General features: G+C 38.1%; 1 protein-coding gene across 2 annotated transcripts; it reads right to left on the bottom strand.

Annotated features, from left to right (window-relative positions):
- Positions 1–16,023: 16,023 nt before the first annotated feature.
- On the bottom strand, positions 16,024–25,210 carry LOC128663301 (E3 SUMO-protein ligase ZBED1-like). 2 transcript variants are annotated; one of them, XM_053717561.1, is made up of 4 exons: positions 25,046–25,210; positions 20,024–20,255; positions 18,540–19,213; positions 16,024–18,302 (listed from the first exon to the last, which is right to left on the bottom strand). In XM_053717561.1, exons 2-4 carry the CDS (start codon positions 20,207–20,209, stop codon positions 17,180–17,182), a joined length of 1,983 nt encoding a protein of 660 aa, XP_053573536.1. In that variant the 5' UTR covers positions 20,210–20,255; positions 25,046–25,210; the 3' UTR covers positions 16,024–17,179. The 2 variants fall into 2 exon arrangements, with proteins under 2 accessions (XP_053573536.1, XP_053573535.1); XM_053717560.1 differs by lacking the exon at positions 25,046–25,210 and adding an exon at positions 20,711–22,095.
- Positions 25,211–27,594: the final 2,384 nt, after the last annotated feature.

The raw sequence follows: 27,594 nt of genomic DNA, 5'->3' as shown, positions 1-27,594 counted from the left end.
TTAATTAATTTATTGATAGTGTAGTGTTAGATTTAATTGTAGATAATTGTAGGTATTTTATTTAATTAATTTATTGATAGTGTAGTGTTAGGTTTAATTGTAACTTAGGTTAGGATTTATTTTACAGGTAATTTTGTAATTATTTTTACTAGGTAACTATTAAATAGTTCTAGTACTATTTAATAGCTATTGTACCTGGTTAAAATAAATACAAAGTTACCTGTAAAATAAATATTAATCCTAAAATAGCTACAATATAATTATAATTTATATTGTAGCTATATTAGGATTTATTTTACAGGTAATAAATTTATTAGAGTAGCGGTGAGGTCCGGTCGGCAGATTAGGGGTTAATACTTGAAGTTAGGTGTCGGTGATGTTAGGGAGGGCAGATTAGGGGTTAATACTATTTATTATAGGGTTATTGAGGTGGGAGTGAGGCGGAATAGGGGTTAATAACTTTATTATAGTAGCGGTGAGGTCCGGTCGGCAGATTAGGTGTTAATAATTGTAGGTAGGTGGAGGCGATGTTGGGGGCGGCAGATTAGGGGTTAATAAATATAATATAGGGGTCGGCGGTGTTAGGGGCAGCACATTAGAGGTACATAGGGATAACGTAGGTTGCGGCGGTGTACAGAGCGGCAGATTAGGGGTTAAAAAAATATGCAGGTGTCAGCGATACGGGGTAGGCAGATTAGGGGTTAATAAGTGTAAGGTTAGAATTGTTTAGACTTGGGGTACATGTTAGGTTGTTAGGTGCAGACTTAGGAAGTGTTTCCCCATAGGAAACAATGGGGCTACGTTAGGAGCTGAACGCTGCTTTTTTGCAGGTGTTAGGTTTTTTTTCAGCCCAAACGACCCCATTGTTTCCTATGGGGGAATCGTGCACAAGCACGTTTTTGAAGCTGGCCGCGTCCGTAAGCACCGCTGGTATTGAGAGTTGCAGTGGCGGTAAATTATGCTCTACGCTCCCTTTTTGGAGCCTAACACAGCCATTCTGTTACCTCTCAATACCAGCGGTATTTAAAAGGTGCAGGGGAAAAAAACCCAGCGTTAGCTATGCGAGTCGTTACCGACAAAACTCTAAGGCCTAGATTTAGAGTTCGGCGGTAAAAGGGCTGTTAACGCTCCGCGGGTTTTTTTCTGGCCGCACCATAAATTTAACTCTGGTATCGAGAGTTCAAACAAATGCTGCGTTAGGCTCCAAAAAAGGAGCGTAGAGCATTTTTACCGCAAATACAACTCTCGATACCAGAGTTGCTTACGGACGCGGCCGGCCTCAAAAACGTGCTCGTGCACGATTCTCCCATAGGAAACAATGGGGATGTTTGAGCTGAAAAAAAACCTAACACCTGCAAAAAAGCAGCGTTCAGCTCCTAACGCAGCCCCATTGTTTCCTATGGGGAAACACTTCCTACGTCTGCACCTAACACTCTAACATGTACCCCGAGTCTAAACACCCCTAGCCTTACACTTATTAACCCCTAATCTGCCGCCCCCGCTATCGCTGACCCCTGCATTACACTTTTAACCCCTAATCTGCCGCTCCGTAAACCGCCGCCACCTACGTTATCCCTATGTACCCCTAATCTGCTGCCCTAACATCGCCGACCCCTATGTTATATTTATTAACCCCTAATCTGCCCCCCACAACGTCGCCGACACCTACCTACACTTATTAACCCCTAATCTGCCGACCGGACCTGAGCGCTACTATAATAAAGTTATTAACCCCTAATCCGCCTCACTAACCCTATCATAAATAGTATTAACCCCTAATCTGCCCTCCCTAACATCGCCGACACCTACCTTCAATTATTAACCCCTAATCTGCCGACCGGAGCTCACCGCTATTCTAATAAATGTATTAACCCCTAAAGCTAAGTCTAACCCTAACACTAACACCCCCCTAAGTTAAATATAATTTTTATATAACGAAATAAATTAACTCTTATTAAATAAATGATTCCTATTTAAAGCTAAATACTTACCTGTAAAATAAATCCTAATATAGCTACAATATAAATTACATTTATATTATAGCTATTTTAGGATTAATATTTATTTTACAGGTAACTTTGTATTTATTTTAACCAGGTACAATAGCTATTAAATAGTTAAGAACTATTTAATAGTTACCTAGTTAAAATAATTACAAATTTACCTGTAAAATAAATCCTAACCTAAGTTATAATTAAACCTAACACTACCCTATCAATAAAATAATTAAATAAACTACCTACAATTACCTACAATTAACCTAACACTACACTATCAATAAATTAATTAAACACAATTGCTACAAATAAATACAATTAAATAAACTATCTAAAGTACAAAAAATAAAAAAGAACTAAGTTACAGAAAATAAAAAAATATTTACAAACATAAGAAAAATATTACAACAATTTTAAACTAATTACACCTACTCTAAGCCCCCTAATAAAATAACAAAGACCCCCAAAATAAAAAATTCCCTACCCTATTCTAAAATACAAAAATTACAAGCTCTTTTACCTTACCAGCCCTGAACAGGGCCCTTTGCGGGGCATGCCCCAAGAATTTCAGCTCTTTTGCCTGTAAAAAAAAACATACAATACCCCCCCCCCAACATTACAACCCACCACCCACATACCCCTAATCTAACCCAAACCCCCCTTAAATAAACCTAACACTAAGCCCCTGATGATCTTCCTACCTTGTCTTCACCATGCCAGGTTCACCGATCCGTCCTGGCTCCAAGATCTTCATCCAACCCAAGCGGGGGTTGGCGATCCATAATCCGGTGCTCCAAAGTCTTCCTCCTATCCGGCAAGAAGAGGACATCCGGACCGGCAAACATCTTCTCCAAGCGGCATCTTCTATGTTCTTCCATCCGATGACGACCGGCTCCATCTTGAAGACCTCCAGCGCGGATCCATCCTCTTCTTCCGACGACTAGACGACGAATGACGGTTCCTTTAAGGGACGTCATCCAAGATGGCGTCCCTCGAATTCCGATTGGCTGATAGGATTCTATCAGCCAATCGGAATTAAGGTAGGAATTTTCTGATTGGCTGATGGAATCAGCCAATCAGAATCAAGTTCAATCCGATTGGCTGATCCAATCAGCCAATCAGATTGAGCTCGCATTCTATTGGCTGATCGGAACAGCCAATAGAATGCGAGCTCAATCTGATTGGCTGATTGGATCAGCCAATCGGATTGAACTTGATTCTGATTGGCTGATTCCATCAGCCAATCAGAAAATTCCTACCTTAATTCCGATTGGCTGATAGAATCCTATCAGCCAATCGGAATTCGAGGGACGTCATCTTGGATGACGTCCCTTAAAGGAACCGTCATTCGTCGTCTAGTCGTCGGAAGAAGAGGATGGATCCGCGCTGGAGGTCTTCAAGATGGAGCCGGTCGTCATCGGATGGAAGAACATAGAAGATGCCGCTTGGAGAAGATGTTTGCCGGTCCGGATGTCCTCTTCTTGCCGGATAGGAGGAAGACTTTGGAGCACCGGATTATGGATCGCCAACCCCCGCTTGGGTTGGATGAAGATCTTGGAGCCAGGACGGATCGGTGAACCTGGCATGGTGAAGACAAGGTAGGAAGATCATCAGGGGCTTAGTGTTAGGTTTATTTAAGGGGGGTTTGGGTTAGATTAGGGGTATGTGGGTGGTGGGTTGTAATGTTGGGGGGGGGGTATTGTATGTTTTTTTTTACAGGCAAAAGAGCTGAAATTCTTGGGGCATGCCCCGCAAAGGGCCCTGTTCAGGGCTGGTAAGGTAAAAGAGCTTGTAACTTTTTAAATTTAGAATAGGGTAGGGAATTTTTTATTTTGGGGGTCTTTGTTATTTTATTAGGGGGCTTAGAGTAGGTGTAATTAGTTTAAAATTGTTGTAATATTTTTCTTATGTTTGTAAATATTTTTTTATTTTCTGTAACTTAGTTCTTTTTTATTTTTTGTACTTTAGCTAGTTTATTTAATTGTATTTATTTGTAGCAATTGTGCAATTAATTTATTGATAGTGTAGTGTTAGGTTAATTGTAGGTAATTGTAGGTAGTTTATTTAATTATTTTATTGATAGGGTAGTGTTAGGTTTAATTATATCTTAGGTTAGGATTTATTTTACAGGTAAATTTGTAATTATTTTAACTAGGTAACTATTAAATAGTTCTTAACTATTTAATAGCTATTGTACCTGGTTAAAATAAATACAAAGTTACCTGTAAAATAAATATTAATCCTAAAATAGCTATAATATAAATGTAATTTATATTGTAGCTATATTAGGATTTATTTTACAGGTAAGTATTTAGCTTTAAATAGGAATCATTTATTTAATAAGAGTTAATTTATTTCGTTAGATAAAAATTATATTTAACTTAGGGGGGTGTTAGTGTTAGGGTTAGACTTAGCTGTAGGGGTTAATACATTTATTAGAATAGCGGTGAGCTCCGGTCGGCAGATTAGGGGTTAATAATTGAAGGTAGGTGTCGGCGATGTTAGGGAGGGCAGATTAGGGGTTAATACTATTTATGATAGGGTTAGTGAGGCGGATTAGGGGTTAATAACTTTATTATAGTAGCGCTCAGGTCCGGTCGGCAGATTAGGGGTTAATAAGTGTAGGTAGGTGTCGGCGACGTTGTGGGGGGCAGATTAGGGGTTAATAAATATAACGTAGGGGTCGGCGATGTTAGGGGCAGAAGATTAGGGGTACATAGGGATAACGTAGGTGGCGGCGATTTGCGGTCGGAAGATTAGGGGTTAATTATTTTAAGTAGCTTGCGGCGACGTTGTGTGGGGCAAGTTAGGGGTTAATAAATATAATATAGGGGTCGGCGGGGTTAGGGGCAGCAGATTAGGGGTACATAAGTATAACGTAGGTGGCGGTCGGCAGATTAGGGGTTAAAAATTTTAATCGAGTGGCGGCGATGTGGGGGGACCTCGGTTTAGGGGTACATAGGTAGTTTATGGGTGTTAGTGTAGTTTAGGGTACAGTAGTTAAGAGCTTTATGAACCGGCGTTAGCCAGAAAGCTCTTAACTCCTGCTTTTTTCAGGCGGCTGGAATCTTGTCGTTAGAGCTCTAACGCTCACTGCAGAAACGACTCTAAATACCAGCGTTAGAAAGATCCCATTGAAAAGATAGGCTACGCAAATGGCGTAGGGGGATCTGCGGTATGGAAAAGTCGCGGCTGTAAAGTGAGCGTTAGACCCTTTAATCACTGACTCCAAATACCAGCGGGCGGCCAAAACCAGCGTTAGGAGCCTCTAACGCTGGTTTTGACGGCTACCGCCGAACTCTAAATCTAGGCCTAAATCTAGCCGTAAGTGTTGTGTCTAGATTTACCCTATGGAAATCTAATCTTGTGCATATTGCAACCATTTTTTAAATAATTATGTGATTTGTGTACTCTGTACTCCATATACAATGCATTAGTTAAAAAAAATAGATTTTGAATAAGGCTCTGTTACAGAGCATATGCTGTAGCCAGATGGAAACATCTATTTGTGTGAAAAGAAAGGTGAAAATAAGAGATATTGGTGCATACGTAACTTAATTGTTATTAACTTTAAACTGAAGGAATATTTTATACACATAACAATATAAATTAGACAAGAAAAACTATAGTGAGTTAACTTGACAAATGCAGATTTAATAGTTTGTAAGCAGATACTATACTTGCATTATAGCCTAACATAGTAAAGATATTACCCTTGGGTAAAGTTATACTTTATAGCCATAGCTATACATGATAATTCCTTTGTGTGTGCTATTAAACAAATTGAATTCATGGCTATACCTGCTGATTCCTGTGTCTGTGTGTGAGATGAAACAAAGTGAATTCAGGGCTATACCTGATTCCTGTGTCTGTGTGTGGTATTATACAAACTTAATTCAGGGCTATAACTGCTGATAAGTGTGTCTGTGTGTGGTATTATACAAACTTAATTCAGGGCTATAACTGCTGATAAGTGTGTCTGTGTGTGGTATTATACAAACTTAATTCAGGGCTATAACTGCTGATAAGTGTATCTGTGTGTGGTATTATACAAACTTAATTCAGGGCTATACCTGCTGATTGCTGTGTCTGTGTGTGGTATTATTCAAGCTTAATTCAGGGCTATAACTGCTGATAAGTGTGCCTGTGTGTGGTATAAAACAAAGTGAATTCAGGGCTACACCTGCTGATTCCTGTGTCTGTGTGTGGTATTATTCAAGCTTAATTCAGGGCTATACCTGCTGATTGCTGTGTCTGTGTGTGGTATTATTCAAGCTTAATTCAGGGCTATACCTGCTGATTGCTGTGTCTGTGTGTGGTATTATTCAAGCTTAATTCAGGGCTATAACTGCTGATAAGTGTGTCAATGTGTGGTATAAAACAAAGGCCTAGATTTAGACGGCTAGATTTAGAGTTTTGTCGATAATGACCCGCGTAGATAACGCTGGCTTTTTTCTGGCCGCACCTTTTAAATACCTCTGGTATTGAGAGTTCACAGAATGGCTGTGTTAGGCTCCAAAAAGGGAGCGTAGAGCATATTTAACGCCACTGCAACTCTCGATACCAGAGTTGCTTACGGACGTGGCCAGCCTCAAAAACGTGCTCGTGCACGATTCCCCCATAGAAAACAATGGGGCTGTTTGAGCTGAAAAAAAACTAACACCTGCAAAAAAGCCGCGTTCAGCTCCTAACACAGCCCCATTGTTTCCTATGGAGAAACACTTTCTACGTCTGCACCTAACACTCTAACATGTACCCCGAGTCTAAACACCCCTAACCTTACATTTATTAAACCCTAATCTGCCGCCCCCGCTGACCCCTGCATATTATTTTTAACCCCTAATCTGCCGCTCCGTACATCCCGCCACCTACATTATACCTTTGTACCCCTAATCTGCTGCCCCTAACACCGCCGACCCCTATATTATATTTATTAACCCCTAATCTGCCCCCCACAACGTCGCCTCCACCTGCCTACACTTATTAACACCTAATCTGCCGAGCGGACCGCACCGCTATTATAATAAAGTTATTAACCCCTAATCCGCCTCACTAACCCTATAATAAATAGTATTAACCCCTAATCTGCCCTCCCTAACATCACCGACACCTAACTTCAAACATTAACCCCTAATCTGCTGACTGGAGCTCACCGCTATTCTAATAAATGTATTAACCCCTAAAGCTAAGTCTAACTCTAACACTAACACCCCCCTAAATTAAATATAATTTAAATCTAACGAAATTAATTAACTCTTATTAAATAAATTATTCCTATTTAAAGCTAAATACTTACCTGTAAAATAAATCCTAATATAGCTACAATATAAATTATATTTATATTATAGCTATTTTAGGATTTATATTTATTTTACAGGTAACTTTGTATTTATTTTAACCAGGTACAATAGCTAAAATAGTTAAAATAATTACAAAATTACCTGTAAAATAAATCCTAACCTAAGTTACAATTAAACCTAACACTACACTATCAATAAATTAATTAAATAAAATACCTACAATTACCTACAATTAAACCTAACACTACACTATCAATAAATTAATTAAATACAATATCTACAAATAACTACAATGAAATAAACTAACTAAAGTACAAAAAATAAAAAAGAACTAAGTTACAAAAAATAAAAAAATATTTACAAACATAAGAAAAATATTACAACAATTTTAAACTAATTACACCTACTCTAAGCCCCCTAATAAAATAACAAAGACCACCAAAATAAAAAAATGCCCTACCCTATTCTAAATTACTAAAGTTCAAAGCTCTTTTACCTTACCAGCCCTGAACAGGGCCCTTTGCGGGGCATGCCCCAAAGAATTCAGCTCTTTTTCCTGTAAAAACACACATACAATACCCCCCCCAACATTACAACCCACCACCCACATACCCCTAATCTAACCCAAACCCCCCTTAAATAAACCTAACACTAAGCCCCTGAAGATCTTCCTACCTTATCTTCACCATACCAGGTTCACCGATCGATCCAGAAGAGCTCCTCCGATGTCCTGATCCAAGCCCAAGCGGGGGGCTGAAGAGGTCCATGATCCGGCTGAAGTCATCATCCAAGCAGGAGCTGAAGAGGTCCATGACCCGGCTGAAGTCATCTATCAACGGCATCTTCAATCTTCTTTCTTCCGGATCCATCTTGCAGACCTCCGACGCGGAACATCCTGCTGGCCCGACGGACTACCGACGAATAAAAGCTCCTTTAAGGGACATCATCCAAGATGGCGTCCCTCGAATTCCGATTGGCTGATAGGATTCTATCAGCCAATCGGAATTAATGTAGGAAAATTCTGATTGGCTGATGGAATCAGCCAATTAGAATCAAGTTCAATCCGATTGGCCGATCCGATCAGCCAATCAGATTGAGCTCGCATTCTATTGGCTGTTCCGATCAGTCAATAGAATGCAAGCTCAATCTGATTGGCTGATCGGATCGGCCAATCGGATTGAACTTGATTCTGATTGGCTGATTCCATCAGCCAATCAGAATTTTCCTACCTTAATTCTGATTGGCTGATAGAATCCTATCAGCCAATCGGAATTCGAGGGACACCATCTTGGATGACATCCCTTAAAGGAGCCTTCATTCGTCGGTAGTCCGTCGGGCCAGCAGGATGTTCCGCGTCGGAGTTCTGCAAGATGGATCTGGAAGAAAGAAGATTGAAGATGCCGTTGATAGAAGACTTCAGCCGGATCATGGACCTCTTCAGCTCCAGCTTGGATGATGACTTCAGCCGGATCATGGACCTCTTCAGCTCCCGCTTGGATGATGACTTCAGCCGGATCATGGACATCTTCAGCCCCCCGCTTGGGCTTGGATCAGGACATCGGAGGAGCTCTTCTGGATCGATCGGTGAACGTGGTATAGTGAAGATAAGGTAGGAAGATCTTCAGGGGCTTAGTGTTAGGTTTATTTAAGGGGGTTTGAGTTAGATAAGGGGTATGTGGGTGGTGGGTTGTAATGTTGGGGGGGGTATTGTATGTGTTTTTTTTACAGGCAAAAGAGCTGAATTCTTTGGGGCATGCCCCGCAAAGGGCCCTGTTCAGGGCTGGTAAGGTAAAAGAGCTTTGAACTTTTTTAATTTAGAATAGGGTAGGGCATTTTTTTATTTTGGGGGTCTTTGTTATTTTATTAGGGGGCTTAGAGTAGGTGTAATTAGTTTAAAATTGTTGTAATATTTTTCTAATGTTGGTAAATATTTTTTTATTTTTTGTACTTTAGTTAGTTTATTTCACTGTAGTTAATTGTAGGTAGTTTATTTAAATAATTTATTGATAGTGTAGTGTTAGGTTTAATTGTAGGTAATTGTAGGTATTTTATTTAATTAATTTATTGATAGTGTAGTGTTAGGTTTAATTGTAACTTAGGTTAGGATTTATTTTACAGGTAATTTTGTAATTATTTTAACTATTCTAGCTATTGTACCTGGTTAAAATAAATACAAAGTTACCTGTAAAATAAATATAAATCCTAAAATAGCTATAATATAAATATAATTTATATTGTAGCTATATTAGGATTTATTTTACAGGTAAGTATTTAGCTTTAAATAGGAATAATTTATTTAATAAGAGTTAATTAATTTCGTTAGATTTAAATTATATTTAATTTAGGGGGGTGTTAGTGTTAGAGTTAGACTTAGCTTTAGGGGTTAATACATTTATTAGAATAGCGGTGAGCTCCAGTCGGCAGATTAGGGGTTAATGTTTGAAGTTAGGTGTCGGTGATGTTAGGGAGGGCAGATTAGGGGTTAATACTATTTATTATAGGGTTAGTGAGGCGGATTAGGGGTTAATAACTTTATTATAATAGCGGTGCGGTCCGCTTGGCAGATTAGGGGCTAATAAGTGTAGGCAGGTGGAGGCGACATTGTGGTGGGCAGATTTGGGGTTAATAAATATAATATAGGGGTCGGCGGTGTTTAATAGCTAAAATAGTTAAAATAATTACAAATTTACCTGTAAAATAAATCCTAACCTAAGTTAGAATTAAACCTAACACTACACTATCAATAAATTAATTAAATAAAATACCTACAATTACCTACAATTAAACCTAACACTACACTATCAATAAATTAATTAAATACAATATCTACAAATAAACTAACTAAAGTACAAAAAATAAAAAAGAACTAAGTTACAAAAAATAAAAAAAATATTTACAAACATAAGAAAAATATTACAACAATTTTAAACTAATTATACCTACTCTAAGCCCCCTAATAAAATAACAAAGCCCCCCAAAATAAAAAATGCCCTACCCTATTCTAAATTACAAAAGTTCAAAGCTCTTTTACCTTACCAGCCCTGAACAGGGCCCTTTGCGGGGCATGCCCCAAGAAATTCAGCTCTTTTTCCTGTAAAAAAACACATACAATACCCCCCCCCCCAACATTACAACCCACCACCCACATACCCCTAATCTAACCCAAACCCCCCTTAAATAAACCTAACACTAAGCCCCTGAAGATCTTCCTACCTTGTCTTCACCTCACCGGGTATCACACCGATCCGTCCTGGCTCCGATATCTTCATCCAACCCAAGCGGGGGCTAGACATCCATCATCCGACGGCTGAAGAAGTCCAGAAGAGGGTCCAAAGTCTTCATCCTATCCGGGAAGAAGAGTAGATCCGGACCGGCAACCATCTTCTTCCAAGCGGCATCTTCTATCTTCATCCGATGAGGACTGGCTCCATTGTGAGGACCTCCAGCGCGGACCCATCTTCTTCCGACGACGACTTCCTGATCGGAACAGCCAATAGAATGCGAGCTCAATCTGATTGGCTGATCAGATCAGCCAATCGGATTGAACTTGATTCTGATTGGCTGATTCCATCAGCCAATCAGAATTTTCCTACCTTAATTCCGATTGGCTGATAGAATCCTATCAGCCAATCGGAATTCGAGGGATGCCATCTTGGATGACGTCCCTTAAAGGAACCGTCATTCGTCGGGAAGTCGTTGTCGGAAGAAGATGGGTCCGCGCTGGAGGTCTTCACGATGGAGCCAGTCCTCATCGGATGAAGATAGAAGATGCCGCTTGGAAGACGATGGTTGCCTGTCCGGATCTACTCTTCTTCCCGGATAGGATGAAGACTTTGGACCCTCTTCTGGACTTCTTCAGCCGTCGGATGATGGATGTCTAGCCCTCGCTTGGGTTGGATGAAGATATCGGAGCCAGGACGGATCGGTGTGATACCCGGTGAGGTGAAGACAAGGTAGGAAGATCTTCAGGGGCTTAGTGTTAGGTTTATTTAAGGGGGGTTTGGGTTAGATTAGGGGTATGTGGGTGGTGGGTTGTAATGTTGGGGGGGTATTGTATGTGTTTTTTTACAGGAAAAAGAGCTGAATTTCTTGGGGCATGCCCCGCAAAGGGCCCTGTTCAGGGCTGGTAAGGTAAAAGAGCTTTGAACTTTTGTAATTTAGAATAGGGTAGGGCATTTTTTATTTTGGGGGGCTTTGTTATTTTATTAGGGGGCTTAGAGTAGGTGTAATTAGTTTAAAATTGTTATGTAATATTTTTCTTATGTTTGTAAATATTTTTTTATTTTTTGTAACTTAGTTCTTTTTTATTTTTTGTACTTTAGTTAGTTTATTTAATTGCAGTTATTTGTAGGTATTGTATTTAATTCATTTATTGATAGTGTAGTGTTAGGTTTAATTGTAGGTAATTGTAAGTATTTTATTTAATTAATTTATTGATAGTGTAGTGTTATGTTTAATTGTAACTTAGGTTAGGATTTATTTTACAGGTAAATTTGTAATTATTTTAACTATTTTAGCTATTAAATAGTTCTTAACTATTTAATAGCTATTGTACCTGGTTAAAATAAATATAATTTATTGATAGTGTAGTGTTAGGTTTAATTGTAGGTAATTGTAGGTATTTTATTTAATTTATTTATTGATAGTGTAGTGTTAGGTTTAATTGTAACTTAGGTTAGGATTTATTTTACAGGTAAATTTGTAATTATTTTAACTATTTTAGCTATTAAATAGTTCTTAACTATTTAATAGCTATTGTACCTGGTTAAAATAAATACAAAGTTGCCTGTAAAATAAATATAAATCCTAAAATAGCTATAATATAATTATAATTTATATTGTAGCTATATTAGGATTTATTTTACAGGTAAGTATTTAGTTTTAAATAGGAATAATTTATTTAATAAGAGTTAATTAATTTTGTTAGATTTAAATTATATTTAACTTAGGGGGGTGTTAGTGTTAGGGTTAGACTTAGCTTTAGGGGTTAATACATTTATTAGAATAGCAGTGAGCTCCAGTCGGCAGATTAGGGGTTAATGTTTGAAGTTAGGTGTCGGCGATGTTGATTAGGGGTTAATACTATTTATTATAGGGTTATTGAGGAGGATTAGGGGTTAATAACTTTATTATAATAGCGGTTCGGTCCGCTCGGCAGATTAGGGGTTAATAAGTGTAGGCAGGTGGAGGCGACGTTGTGGGGGGCAGATTAGGGGTTAATAAATATAATATAGGGGTCGGCGGTGTTAGGGGCAGCAGATTAGGGGTACATAGGGATAATGTAAGTAGCAGAGGTTTACGGGGCGGCAGATTAGGGGTTAAAAATAATATGCAGGGGTCAGCGATAGCGGGGGTGGCAGAATAGGGGTTAATAAGTGTAAGGTTAGGGGTTTTAAGTCTCGGGGTACATGTTAGGGTGTTAGGTGCAGACGTAGGAAGTGTTTCCCCATAGACAACAATGGGGCTGCGTTAGGAGCTGAACGCGGCTTTTTTGCAGGTGTTAGGTTTTTTTTCAGCTCAAACAGCCCTATTGTTTTCTATGGGGGAATCGTGCACGAGCACGTTTTTGAAGCTGGCCGCTTCCGTAAGCAACTCTGTTATCGAGAGTTGCAGTGACGTTAAATATGCTCTACGCTCCCTTTTTGGAGCCTAACGCAGCCATTCTGTGAACTCTCAATACCAGAGGTATTTAAAAGGTGCGGCCAGAAAAAAGCCAGCGTTAGCTACGCGGGTCGTTACTGACAAAACTCTAAATCTAGGCCAAAGTGAATTCAGGGCTATAACTGCTGATAAGTGTGTCTGTGTGTGGTATAAAACAAAGTGAATTCAGGACTATACCTGCTGATTCCTGTGTCTGTGTGTGGTATTATACAAACTTAATTCAGGGCTATAACTGCTGATAATTGTGTGTGGTATAAAACAAAGTGAATTCAGGGCTACACCTGCTGATTCCTGTGTCTGTGTGTGGTATTATACAAACTTAAAGAGACAGTACAATGTAAAATTATTTTTCCATTAATGTATTTTCAAAAACTTGATATACCAGTTGCAGAGTATAAAATATTTGAGAAATTGCATTTTCAGGTTTATTTTTGTATATGAAGTAGCTGGTTTTGTGCTTTTAAACCACAACCTATTACAATGGGTTGAGTTTTAGGTAATATCAGATCTCATTATGTTATCACTTTGTATACACCAATTTGCTTCCGTATCTTTTATTTGTCTGCAACACCAAAGCTCAATACTTAGAGAGAACAATGGACAAGTATCATTTTATTACTTAACTATCCTGCATCCCACTGAGAGTGTAATCTCTTCTGCTGGCTGTGTTTACTTAGGCTTGTCAATAGCGTATACTCCAGAATCAAAACTTTCAGTATAGGTGGCTATACCACAGGCTAAATTAGCTATTTCAAATGCTGAAATAGGAGTAAAGGAGCTTCTTGTAAACAATTGAATACACTATAGCAGGTAAAAAGGATTATTGGGAATAATTTAAAGGGGAGAAAATTTTTGGGTGAACTGTCCCTTTAATTCAGGGGTATAAATGCTGATAAGTGTGTCTGTGTGTGGCATAAAACAAAGTGAATTCAGGGCTATACCTGATGATTCCTGTGTCTGTGTGTGGTATTATACAAACTTAATTCAGGGCTATAACTGCTGATAAGTGTGTCTGTGTGTGGTCTAAAACAAAGTGAATTCAGGGCTATACCTGCTGATTCCTGCGTCTGTGTGTGGTATTATATAAACTTAATTCAGGGCTATAACTGCTGATAATTGTGTGTGGTATAAAACAAAGTGAATTCAGGGCTACACCTGCTGATTCCTGTGTCTGTGTGTGGTATTATACAAATTTAATTCAGGGCTATATCTGCTGATAAGTGTGTCTGTGTGTGGTATAAAACAAATTCAATTCAGGGCTATACCTGCTGATTGCTGTGTCTGTGTGTGGTATAAAACAAAGTGAATTCAGGACTATACCTGCTGATTCCTGTGTCTGTGTGTGGTATTAAATTTAGGGCTATACCTGCTGATTCCTGTGTCTGTGTGTGGTATTATACAAACTTAATTCAGGGCTATATCTACTAAGTGTGTCTGTGTGTGGTCTAAAACAAATTCAATTCAGGGCTATACCTGCTGATTGCTGTGTCCGTGTGTGATATGAAACAAAGTGAATTCAGGGCTATAAGTCTTGATTACTATGTCTGTGTTTGGTATAAAACAAATTCAATTTAGGGCTATACCAGCTGATCCCATATGTCTTTGTGTGTTATGAAACAAACTTAATTCAGGGCTATACCTGCTGATTAGTGTGTCTGTGTGTGGTATTAAACAAACACATCTATACCTGCTCATTACTATGTGTGCTAAGAAAAGTAACTGAATTCCTATAGCCTTCACTCAAACAGCACTGCTATTTTTTAGTCTTTAAGTAATGGTATCCTGATGTTATATAAAAATATACCTTTATATTGAGTAAAAGTGCCCCAAATCGCCTGTTACTCGATATTTTGTATTTAGTAATACACCCAGAGTGCTAGATTCCAAATTTGATAAAACATAAGCTTATGTATTATTTATAATTGTTATAATTCAAAACAATTCAAAATATATCTAGAATTCAAAATATATCTTAACCTTTTTTTTTTGTTTCTGTGATGTATAGCATGTTTGTAACACAGCTGTATTTTGTATCCCTGTCTACCAGTGTTAATTTTGGCAGCAAATTTTGATTTAGTTTTAGTCGTAGTCTTTTGACTAAAATGCCATTTTAGTTTTAGTCGTATTTTAGTCATCTGAATTGTTTTAGTTTTAGTCGAATTTTAGTCGACTAAAATCGTACTGGCGATTTTAGTCGACTAAAATTCGACTAAAACTAAAATCTAATGGGTTAAATTGTGCATTATTTAAGCATTTATCTAGAATTTCCAATCCAAACTCATTATATATATATATATATATACACTCCTGGATTAAAAATGTTATTATTTATGGTATTGGTATTAAGGTTCGAAGTTCGAACATAGTACATACAAAAGAATACAGACACAAATTTACTTTTAGCCGTTGTGGTAACGTCTTTATAAATAAAAGTAAGTTTCATAAACAAACACAAGAATATTGTTTTTTTGAATTTTTACAAACAGAAGTGCAACTGTACTGTTCAATCAATGTAATAATGCCATTGCACATTATTACCTGAATATAAAACCTTTTACAGTTCAAGTAAGTAACTTGTTATTGTTAACAGTACCCAAGTCCCAACAAAACAATTCTGCAGCCAGCAAGTGCTACAAGGCAGCAGCAGCAAAGGCACAGACAGCAAAATAAAAGCAAGTTTCATAAACAAACAAGAATATTGCTTTTTGAATTTTGACAAACAGAAGTGCAACTGTACTGTGTTCCCATTGCACATATTATTACCTGAATATAAAACCTTAACAGTTCAAGTAACTTACTAACTTGAACACAGTACGCAACAAAACAATTCTGCAGCCAGAGCCAGCGAGTGCTACAAGGCAGTAGCAAAGGCACAGACAGCAAAATAAAAGCAAGTTTGATTTTGCTCTGCTGCCTTGTAGCACTAGCTGGCTGCAGAATTGTTTAGTTGTGTACTGGTAAACAATTAACAAACAAGAATATTGTTTTTTGAATTTTGACAAAGAGAAGTGCAACTGTACTGTAATCCCATTGCACATATTATTACCTGAATATAAAACCTTTTAACAGTTCAAGTAACTTGTTAACCTTAACCGTACACAACAAAACAATTCTGCAGCCAGCTAGTGCTACAGGCAGCAAAGGCACAGACAGCATAACTACTAAAGTAATTAACCAATACTAGAGGGGTAATGCTTATTTCTATAATAAGAATCAGTTACTAACTGACTCACTGGACGTGGACTGTTCACAATTTTTCACATCTTCACAGTTTATTGTTTCAAATTTCAACAATTCTAATTCTCAGATACATTCAAAGAAAAAGTGCAGAGGCTACAAATACAATGCTAGCAGCTGTACTGTATGGAACTATATAACAATCACCACTTTTTATAACTCCTCTCTCTGTCTCAGCAAGCATTGACAATAGAGGTAAATATGTATCACACTAAGAACACCCCACTAACTTACAATGAGATGCATATTGTTGCTATAGGAAGTGCTGTTAATACAGCAGATAATACTATTTATTCAGTGCTAAATTTGACAGCAAGTGAACAGCACCTATAGCTTATCTATCTACTAGGGGCTGGAGTGGATTTACATTTCTGGCACCACATTGTAGACAGGTGCAAGGTAGGGAACCCTTACGCTGAGGTCCTGCTGCCAACTCCCCTAGGGGCAGAACCTGGGCCTGCCTGACGTAAAAAAATGATATGTGCCTACTCTGCCTAATTATAAATCTGTCTGAGACGTTTGTATAGGTTTAGGAAGTGCTGTCAGGAGTGAGTGAATACTATTCACTGCTAGATTCATTGACATGACATGATTCATCCATAGCAACAATATGCATCTAATTGAAAGTTACTGTAACTAAACTTACTGGTCTATTTTTCTTTTTCTTTAGTGTGATATATTTACCTCTATTATCAATGCTAAGAGAGAGAGAGAGAGAGAGAGAGAGAGAGAGGAGTTTATTGGTGGTGGTTGTTATTATAGTTCCACAGAAATTCTAATCCACACACACACTCACTTATGGTATTGTAGCACTAGCCTTATGCATTTTTTCTATGACTGTCACTGTATTTGACAATTAGAACTGTTGAATTATTGATTCTTCCTATAGCAATAAGCAGTGAGTGAAACACAACCCAAACCCACAAGTATAGGTATGCTAAAAATGCTTAACATGTTATAAGTAACTGGAGAATAAAAACATTTCTATTTGTTTCGATTCATTTTAAGGAAAGCACTTCGTGCCAATATGACCCTTGCTCTATTCCGCCGGCCTCGAGAGAGGTCACCTGTGACACTGAATATTCTCTCTGCAAAGGCTTGAGAAGCTGGCATAGCCAACAGGTCTAATGCAAAAGGTTTTAACTGGTGATAAAAAGTATCATTCTTTGACAGCCAAAAATCTGTTCCAGTGTCGTCATCAGTGATGGGTTGTTGCAAAAGCTCTTCCTCCCTATATTTTCTGATCTGCTGCTCTATGTTGTTTGGGGAGGTCCTCTGCCTGGGTCTTCTGCGGCATTTTGAGAGAAACCGAAAGACTCTGTGCTTTGATGTGGATGGTGGGGCTTCTTCCTTTGATTTCTCAATATTCTCCTCTTCTGCAACTGCAAGTGCATCATCTTCTTCAGACAGATCCTCATCTTGTGTGTGGGGCAATGCTGATTTTCTTATCACATACTCCTCTGCCTGTTTAAGAAGTTCCTGAATATTTTCATCAGCCACATCAACAAGGGTTTCACAGACAGTAGGGTTGACAAAACAAGCAGCAGCTGCAAGTGGGGAGAACCTTTCATCTGTTGTATCTAAGAATGAAGCAAAACGCTGGTTTACATTCCCTTTCATTTTTTGTGCAATTGTGGCAAGGTCTTGGTAGCTAGTGTTCTGTTTAAAGTCATCAAGGTGACTGAGCAGATCAAAGAGGGCAGGGACAACCAGGGACATGGACATGGTGTCACTCTGGAGGGTTTTAGTATGTTCTGCAAATGGCAGCAGTAGATCATGCAATGATGTGAGCTTTTGCCATTCACTAGGGAGAAAGCTGTCCCATCCCATGTTGTTTGCGATTTGGCAGACCGAGTCTTTCACTTTGATGAGTCGTGCGATCATGTTGAATGTACTTGACCAGCGTGTGGGGCAGTCATTTAAAACAATAAGGCCACACTGCTCCAATATCTTCTGTGTTGCAACGGAAGACTTGCGGAAGAGTTTCACTACTGACCTTGCTTTATCAAGGATTCTCTTAACACTTGCCTCCTTCTGCACCATGTGGACCACAAGTTGTAAGGTATGCACCACACACGGTGTCCGGTCCATGTCGATCTGTTGGTACCTAAGAGGACAGAGCACAGTCAAATAAGCATAAAGTATAAAAAAGTTTTCCATTCAAGTTTTTAAACCCTCAATATCTTAATTATGGATGGGAATACTTTACACAAGATTACAATACAAAGTGTAAATGGAAAAATAACAACAAAAGATACAGCCCGCCCCCAACATCAATCTCATATCCATGTTAAAATTGACTGTCATCATGAAAAAGATTGAAAAAATAATAAAAATGGCTCACCGCAAATCATCAATTTCAGACTCAGACGACTCAGAGTCACTTTCCGTTATGGGGGAGTCTTCCTCACTAAAGCTGGGTGGTTCTTCTGCTGCTGCTGTGGTGTGTTTAAATGCTGCCACCATATTACTCCCATTGTCTGTTATCACTGTAAGGATCTTCTTCTTTGGTATGTCCCACTCTTGCAAGCATTTGTCCACACATGATTTGATTGACTGTGCAGTGTGTGGGTGTGCTACTTGTTCAAGGGCCAACAATATGTGATCAGCTTTATTTTGGTCAACACAAAAGTAGCACGCACTTATACCAAGGAATGAAGCTGTTAGTCCTTTTTTTGTCCACAAATCAGTGCAAATAGATACTCTCCGGGCAGCAGCCAGTCTCTTTTTGAATTTTTGTTTTTCATCTTCATAATGTTTGTCAATCAGATTATTTATTTTAGTTTTCTTTGGAACACTCAGTCTCCTATCTACGGTCGCCATCATGTTAACAAAGTCCTCATCTTCAATCGTTCTGACTGGTAATCCAGTGCGCCCAATCCATTTTGCTATGGCATCCTCCCTGGCCTGTTGTTCCTTAGAGTCAATTTTGTATTTTGAAGCACTTACAAGAGCTGTGTAAATATTTTGCTGTGGTGCACTGGCTTGACTTGGCCCATCATTGGATGTTTTCTGTATCTGTGGGGGTGAATAAGGTGGGGGGAAAAAATCTAATAATTCTGATTTTTCTTTCTCTCACGGTCACCCATCCACAGCACCAAGTTCAATTGTCTCTTTCTATATATATATATACTACATTTATGTCCCTTGCTTCCTGAGTCCCAGTTCCACCATATGTCACTCTCAAAAGGGTTAGTTATCTCATCAATCAATACAGGACAGCAGTGGTTTCTTTAGGCTTGTATTGGGACATAAAACAAGTGGGATAGGATAGAGACAAAATATAATTAATAATATGTATTTTAATTACTTTACCTGCAATTTTATACTGCCGTGCCAGTAGTCGACATTAACCCTTTCTTTTTAGTTTCTGAATTGTAAAGCTCTAACTCCCCCCACATCCCACACATTTCCTTCTATATATATTGTGTGTTTTTGTTGTTGGTGGAATTCCAAAATGCATAGGGATTATCCATAATATCTACTGGAGCATGCCTAGAGAACTAGAAGCTGTGTGTGAACTCAGTTAAAATACAATGCCTGTGACTGTAAAACACTGTGGGGGTGGAGTTGGCTGCTCCAGGCCAGGGGGCAGCTTAGCTATAATGTAATTCATTTTGCTTAGTTTTGATAATTATTAAAAAAAATTAGCCCGTTTAGCTTAGGATAATGGATATGCAGTTGAACAGATCTATTCTGAACCTGGACCAAACCAACCTGTTTTATGTCCCTTTAAGTTTAGTGAAAAGAAAACACCAGTTTGGCCTACCTGACTAAATAACTTTATCTTAAACAACCATTTAAGTGTGACTGTGCAGTGCATAGTACCTTTGTATGAATTTCGGGATGACTCATCTGCAAATGACGCTTCAAGTTTGTTGTATTTTTACCAGTGATTGCCACTCCACATGGTTTGCAAAGGGTCTTGTTCTCCTTAGCATCAAATGTAAAATGCATCCATAGATCTTCTCTTCTCTTTCTCCCAGACACTAACATTTCTGTGACTAGTGTCATCTGTATCTGTACAGTTTGTGCAGCAGTGTATGCTACCTGTTGGTGACTGGTGTTACCCAAAAAGAAAGATATTACTAGTACTAGACAAAATGGTAATAATACAGAAAAATGCTGTAATTGTTAAAGCAAGGGTCAGTCAGTCAGCTCAGCAGCAACCCCTCAGCCCCCACTCTGCTACTATTTCATTTTCAGGCCCATCAGATCAGATCAGATCAGTGCCCCTTCCTTATAAGTCACCTGCGCCACCCACCCAGGCCACCATTGAGCTGAGCCTGCCATGCCGATGCCAGATCCTCCTATAATATATATCCTTCCTAAATAAATACATGGACTTTGCAGTGACAGACTGTGAGATACACACTACACAGACAGGAAGCCTGACACCTAAGAGTAGGGTAGGAGGATGCATTGCATGGCGACATAACCATGTGGCACTGGCAACGTGAACCGAACCGAGATCTTATACTAAAAATTCAGTAGACAAACACACAAGTCACTCACCACGTCACATTCAATTTCCACTCTCCAGACATGGAGGAATTCCAATTCCAACTCTTCCTCTTCTCTTCTGTGGTTTGCACTCAGTTGCACTGCAGGGCGTTGTTCCAGAAGTCCCGACTCCCTTAGGCAAACAGAGGGATCCTGCAGCTGCGCCTGCGTCTCTCACTCTCTCTCCCAGACTCCCATGCGTGGCTGCGTGCATCTCACTCTAACAGACAGCGGTGGGTGGAGCTCAGAGGAAACTAAAAAGCGGAGGTTCAGGTGACGTCCCTCCCTCAGACCCTCACATTTTCGTTTCGGTTTCGTCCAATGACGAAAATTGGAATTGATTTTCGTCATATTTTTCGTCAATTGACTTAATGATAACTTAATTTTCGTTAACTTTTCGTCACTAAAAACGGCCGCTGACGAAAACATTTGACGAAAATATTTTCGTCAACGAAATTAACACTGCTGTCTACATCCCCTATGTTCTGACTGGCCAGTGGAAGTTTGGCAAAGGAAATACTGACATGTCAATCTATATTTAGTTGTTACGCCCCTAATTACATATTATGTAAATCAAGGAAAGAAACAAATAATATTCATGAGTGCAAAGGGGCTGAATACGAAGTAAACTGTGATTTACTAGAAATCGTAGAGGGACTAATTACACATTTATTGAATGGAGAATCAGACTCTGCAGCAGTGAACTATTTACAATAAATAACGGTATGATTTTTATATACTTGTTATTTTTGGATTTAATTTTAAAACACACTGAGATGATGCTGGTTTATTAAGGAACAAATAAATATGTGAATTAGGTCATCTGTTTTCTATACCTTTAAGTAAAGATTTTCTTGTATGATTTGTTATGTGACTTGGATAGGTGCTGTATTAAATAAAGTTGTTATACCAATTCAAATATTTCTGAAGATTCATTTATATATCGTTATTTTTCCATTTTTCTTTTTTACTAAATTTCTCCACCTTTCTAATAGTTTTTATATATAGAGAGAGATATAATCTTTTGAAATTTTAGTTCCCCCTCTTCCATCAACTTAAGCATTTTTTAGCACAAAATAAGATTTTATTTTTTTCTCTTGATTTTAAAAGCAAATCAACAAAAATTTCTTATTAGTTTAACTTTAAATTTAAACAACTTTTTCCAAAAAATGTAGGGCTAGATTACAAGTGTTGCATAAAATATTTTTTTAGCGAAAGCGATATTTGCACTCATCTGAGTAATATCAGCGCACACAATATGCACTGGTATTACAAATTGAGCACAATGTAAACACAAGCTCGTGTTCACATTGCTGGAAAGCATTGCGCTCACGAGAGCTCACTTCCATAGGCTCCAATGGAAGCCTCGTTCTCATGCTGTCAGACACAGCATGAGAACTAGCACAGTGAAGGAGGTAAGTCATGCAGCAATGGCAGCAAATTGTAAATATATATGTATATGACTATATACATATATATTTATGTGAAAAAGAAAGAGAACAGCAGTCCTGAGATAGAACAAAAGCTAGAATAACTTCCATGCCTGTTCATTTATATTTGCAACTCAGGGTGCGCGTTCTTTTAGCACACTATGCCCCTTCACAGAGAAAAAATATCCTGTAGCATATCAGTCTGACCCTGCCCAATGACAGTCCAGCGCCGAAATACCAGGCAATTCCTCTCTGAACAAGGGAAGCAACAACCCCAGACAATCGTTTCGGCCTTCTGTGGGCCTCCTCAGTGAAGTGCAGTTGTATCTCTCCAAGGGCATGTGTGCACGGGCTCCACGTCTGGCTTACCCATTACTCTTAGGGAGACCCAAGAGTAATTTACATAAATGTGAAAAAAGAGAGAGAACAGCACCCCTGAGATAGAACAAAAGCTAGAATAACTTCCATGCCTGCTACAGGATATTTTTTCTCTGTGAAGGGGCATAGTGTACTAAAAGAACGCGCACCCTGAGTTACAATATAAATGAACAGGCATGGAAGTTATTCTAGCTTTTGTTCTATCTCAGGAGTGCTGTTCTCTCTCTTTTTTCACATATATATATTTATGTGTTAATATGTGTATATACACATAATAACACACACACATATATATATATATATATGTATATATATATATAGATAGATATATATATATATATACATATACATATATATATATATATATATATATATACATACATACATACATACATACATACATACACATATATATATATATATATATATATATATATATATATATATATATATATATATATATATATATATATATATATATATATATATATATTTACTGAGAACACACAGTTCCCATAGACTGCAATGTAAAGTCACTTTTCAGTACTGTTTTTTCCATTTCCCAAACCTGCTTTAAACGTTAAACACTTAGAAATGCTTATTGCAGTTATTATTATTTTTTTATTTTTTTTAAAAGATGCTACTATCTTTTTTAATAAAGTATATTACATTTGATTTTTGGGGCATTTAGTGGACATTTATAAAATGAACCAGATTTTATAAGCGCTAATTGCTACCGGGAGCTTGCGGTCGCAATAACAGCCACTTGTAATTGCTGATTATTTATCGACTGCCCGTAAATGAGCAAATTTGCTTGTTTGCAGCCGCGTGATGAATTAGAGCTCGACTTATAACCTAGCCCTCAATGGTCCAGATTATAAATGTAGCGCAAAGTATCGCTTTTGCTTAAGCGATATTTGCGCTCTTCTTTGTAATACCAGCGCACACTTCCATAGGCTCCAATGGGAGACTCGTTCTCATGCCATCAGACACAGCATGAGAACGTAGCACGGCGAAGGGGGTAAATCGTGCAGCGATGGCCAGCAAATGTACATATATATGTATATGATTATATTTGTAGAGACTGGTGCACTCTCATGAACAAGTATATCAATGCCAGGGTGCTGAATGCAGGTAAGGATATCGAAGATGGAAGATAGCACTCACTAGTCTTGAAAATACCAAGTGATAGCTCCCCTTCATCAGACCAACAACCAAAAGTGAATTACAAACATTTATACCCCTTAAGACCCTCCCCCAGTGTGCAAAAAAAAAAAGGCCAAGATAGTTGTCAAGGCAACCAGCAACAGTTATACAGAAACATAAAAAAAAATACAAAAAATAAACGGTACAGTGCTGATTAAAAACAAAATAGAAACAAAGATAGAAACATGAATACTGCAGCTCTCAACCTTGTCATAAAATGTGCCTCAGATAGGTATAAATATGTATCCCATATTAATTTAACATCAAATGGCTATGGTTCCTTATGTGGAAACTACACACCATAATACATTTTGTATACGTAATGACAACCACTGTTTGTAGGAAAACTGGGATCATACCCCGCTAAGCCTGGGTAAAGATGCCTATCTAACACAGAAATGACAGGTAGAGAGATTGCTAAATCGTAAATATTTAAACCATATTTGTAGTAGGATAGAAGGATAACATCGTACTTACTCGCAGGAGCGGTTCACGGAATACCACTGACTGACAGCAAGAGCGCAAGCGCACTAATGTCAAAGGTAAATTCATAGGGATCCGTGTACAGGCACTCGCAGCGCCTGATAGGTTGAAAGGGGCACGCCTTTATATGATTTTATATATATATATATATATATATATATATATATATATATATATATATATATATATATATATATATTTATTTATGTGTTATTATGTGTATATACACATATTAACAAATAAATATATAAGTACACAAGCATATACATAAATATTTACTGGGAAGACATAGTTTCCATAAACCGCAATGTAAAGTTACGTTTCAGTGCAGTTTTTTTACTAACACCCCACAGAAAATGAACACTTAACCAAACAGTTAAGTTTGGGGGTTAATTTTAAAAACGCTTGTGGAAGCAATAACCAGACATATGTAATAGCACTCCAATTGTAATCTAGCCCAATATGTTTAACAGCTGCTTTTTTAATACAAAATAGAAAAATGCTACGCACAGTATCCCAGTCATTGAAATGTAATCCTTGCTGCTCTGCCAAACATAAAGACAAACAAGGCAGGTGCACAAATAGTCTGATTTCTACTCCTTTGTAAAAATAATTATATATAACATAATTGCATCTAAAATTTAATGGATAAAAAGATAAACATTAAAATGTGCATGGCCACATTTTAATTTTACATAGAAACAATTTTGCAATATCATTCCATTAACAAAAATGCTCTTAATATTTTACTGTTTCAGCTTCATACACACATATGCTGTAAGTGTTCCGTGTCCCAGCATTCAAACACCGCACCTTTAGCTTGTATGACATAAATAACGTTTTCACTGACCTCTCTGAGCAGGCTTGTTATTTAAATCCTAATCCTCTAGTCATGTGCATATACCGTTGGAACAGTAATAACTTTTACTATAAACACTTTGCTAATAGAAGAACTTTACAAAGATGTGTCTATTTACTAGTAAAATGCATTCATGCACATTTCAGTTTTGACCTTTCTATGCCGTAAAGCCAAAAAAAAAAAAAAAGTTTCAAGGCAGTTGAATTATAGCAAGTAAACACCAGGGTGTGCCCTTTATCAAGAACCAACCAAACAGGTTCTTCACTCATATAGGAATGAATACTGCTTAGAGGAATGTAGTATTAAATAATGTTATATCTTGCTCTAAGAGTTTCAGGAAATAAAACCTGCCTTTCCATCTTAATATGGGAAGAGTCCACAGCTGCATTCCTTACTTTTGGGAAATACTGAACCTGGCCACTAGGGATGGGCGAATGTGTTTATATTCAAATTCGAATGTTAGAACATATGTTATTGTAGAAATTCTTAAAAATTCGATTTTTGAATGTTATTTACAGTTTTCGAATGTCATTTTCGAATTCGAATATTACATTTATAAAACATTATTGTAGACTAGAAACACTATTTCATGTCACATTCAAATCGAATATCACATTCGAATTCGAATATTACATTTAAAAAACACAGTATTAGACTAGAAATACTATTTCAAATTCAAATGTGACATTCGAATGTCACATTCGAATTTGAATGTCACATTCGAATTTGAAAATTACATTTAAAACACAGTATTAGACTAGAAATACTTTTTCAAATTCGAATGTGACATTCAAATGTAGCATTCAAATTCGAATATTACATTTATTAAACACAGTTGTAGACTAGAAATACTATTTCAAATTTGAATGTCACATTCAAATTCGAGTATTACATTTCGAAATTGAATGAATAGATAGCTAAACATTATATAATTCAAACAAATATTTTCGAATTTTATTGAAAAATTAGAAAATGAAAATTCGAAATAGAATGTTTGAATGTTATATAAACATTCGAAATTCAATTAGAACGAACGAATGTATCAAAATTTGTTTTAAATTTCGAATTTTTAGAAACATTTACCCATCCCTACTGGCCACCAGGAGGAGGCAAAGACACCCAGCCAAAGGCTTAAAAACCACCCCCACTTCCTCATAACCCCAGTCATTATTGCCTTTCGTCTCAGGAGGTTGGCAGAGAAGTGTTAGAAGTAAGGAGTGAAGCCTTTCTGGGGCATGTACGGGATTTGTCCTCTTTGGAGTTATTGTCCCAGTGTCTATCGCAGTGAGAGGTTTGGGATACTATTCAAACCTTTTCGTGGTTCCTTAAAAAGGATTGAACTTCCCGTCCGATTCTGGACCTAAAGTGCTTAAGCAAGTTTTTATATGTCCCCTCGTTCAAGATGGAGACAAAAAGGGCCATTCTTTCCCTTGTTCGAGAGGGGCAGTTCATGACCACGATAGATTTGAAGGATGCTCCCTTCATGTAACAATCCTCTAGGACCGCTTCCAGTTCCTAAGGTTGCATTCCTGAACCAGCACTTCCAGTTTATTTCCCTTCCATTTGGTCTAACTACGGCTTCAAGACATTTTTTGAAGAGTGGACCATTCGTAATCTCTCCTCTGTCTTATTCGTTTCCATGGATGGAAGATAATCTAGAGAGAGTTCTCTAGTGTCAAAACCCGGGTACAATAATAGTCTCCATAGACATGAGAATATTTCTATTAGACCAGAGACGTTACAAGCTGGCTTCAACACATCTTGCCCTCCAGATCTCCTTAAGTCCATCTGTGGCTCGGTGTATGGAGTTGCTTGGTCTCATGGTGTCCAGCATGGACATAATTTCCCTTGCCAGGTTTCACCTCAGACTGTTGCAACTGTGCATGCTGAAGGAGTGGAATGACGATCATTTGGATCTGTCTCAACAGATTTCTCTGGACAACCAATCGAAAGAATCGCTCTCTTGGTGGTTCTATATGAATCACTTATCCTGAGGGACGTCCGTCTTAAGACCATCATGGGTGATTGTGACTATGGTTGCAAGTCTGTCAGGGTAGGAAGCTGTTTGGGGTGCCAGGAAGGCACAGGACCTAGGATCTTTGGGCAATATACAATGCTCTGAAGGCTTGGCCTCTGCTGGGTTCGTCCCAGTTATTTAGTTTCCAATCAGACAATATATCCTCGGTGGCTTACATCAACCATCAGGGGTGAAAAAGAAGCTCCCTAGTTATGAGGGAAGTATCTCAGATTCTGGTGTGGGGGAGACCCACATTTGTTGGCTGTCAGCGATCCACTTTCCGGGTGTGGACAACTGGGAAGCGGATTTCCTCAGCAGACAATCCTTTCATCCGGGGAATGGTCTCTCCATTCCGAGTGTTTGCAGAGATTTGTTAGAGGAAGATCTTATGATGTCTCAATACCAAGCTAACCAGATATGGGTTGAGGTACAGGGATCCTCATGCGGAGCTAACAGATGCATTAGCGGTGCCTTGGAGGTTCAATCTAATTTATCCTTTCTGGTCATTACCACTACTTCTTAG

The sequence above is a fragment of the Bombina bombina genome, chromosome 6 (genome assembly GCF_027579735.1).
Source record: "Bombina bombina isolate aBomBom1 chromosome 6, aBomBom1.pri, whole genome shotgun sequence".
Taxonomy (NCBI): Eukaryota; Metazoa; Chordata; class Amphibia; order Anura; family Bombinatoridae; genus Bombina; species Bombina bombina.
This window is presented reverse-complemented; position numbering and strand designations above follow the sequence as displayed.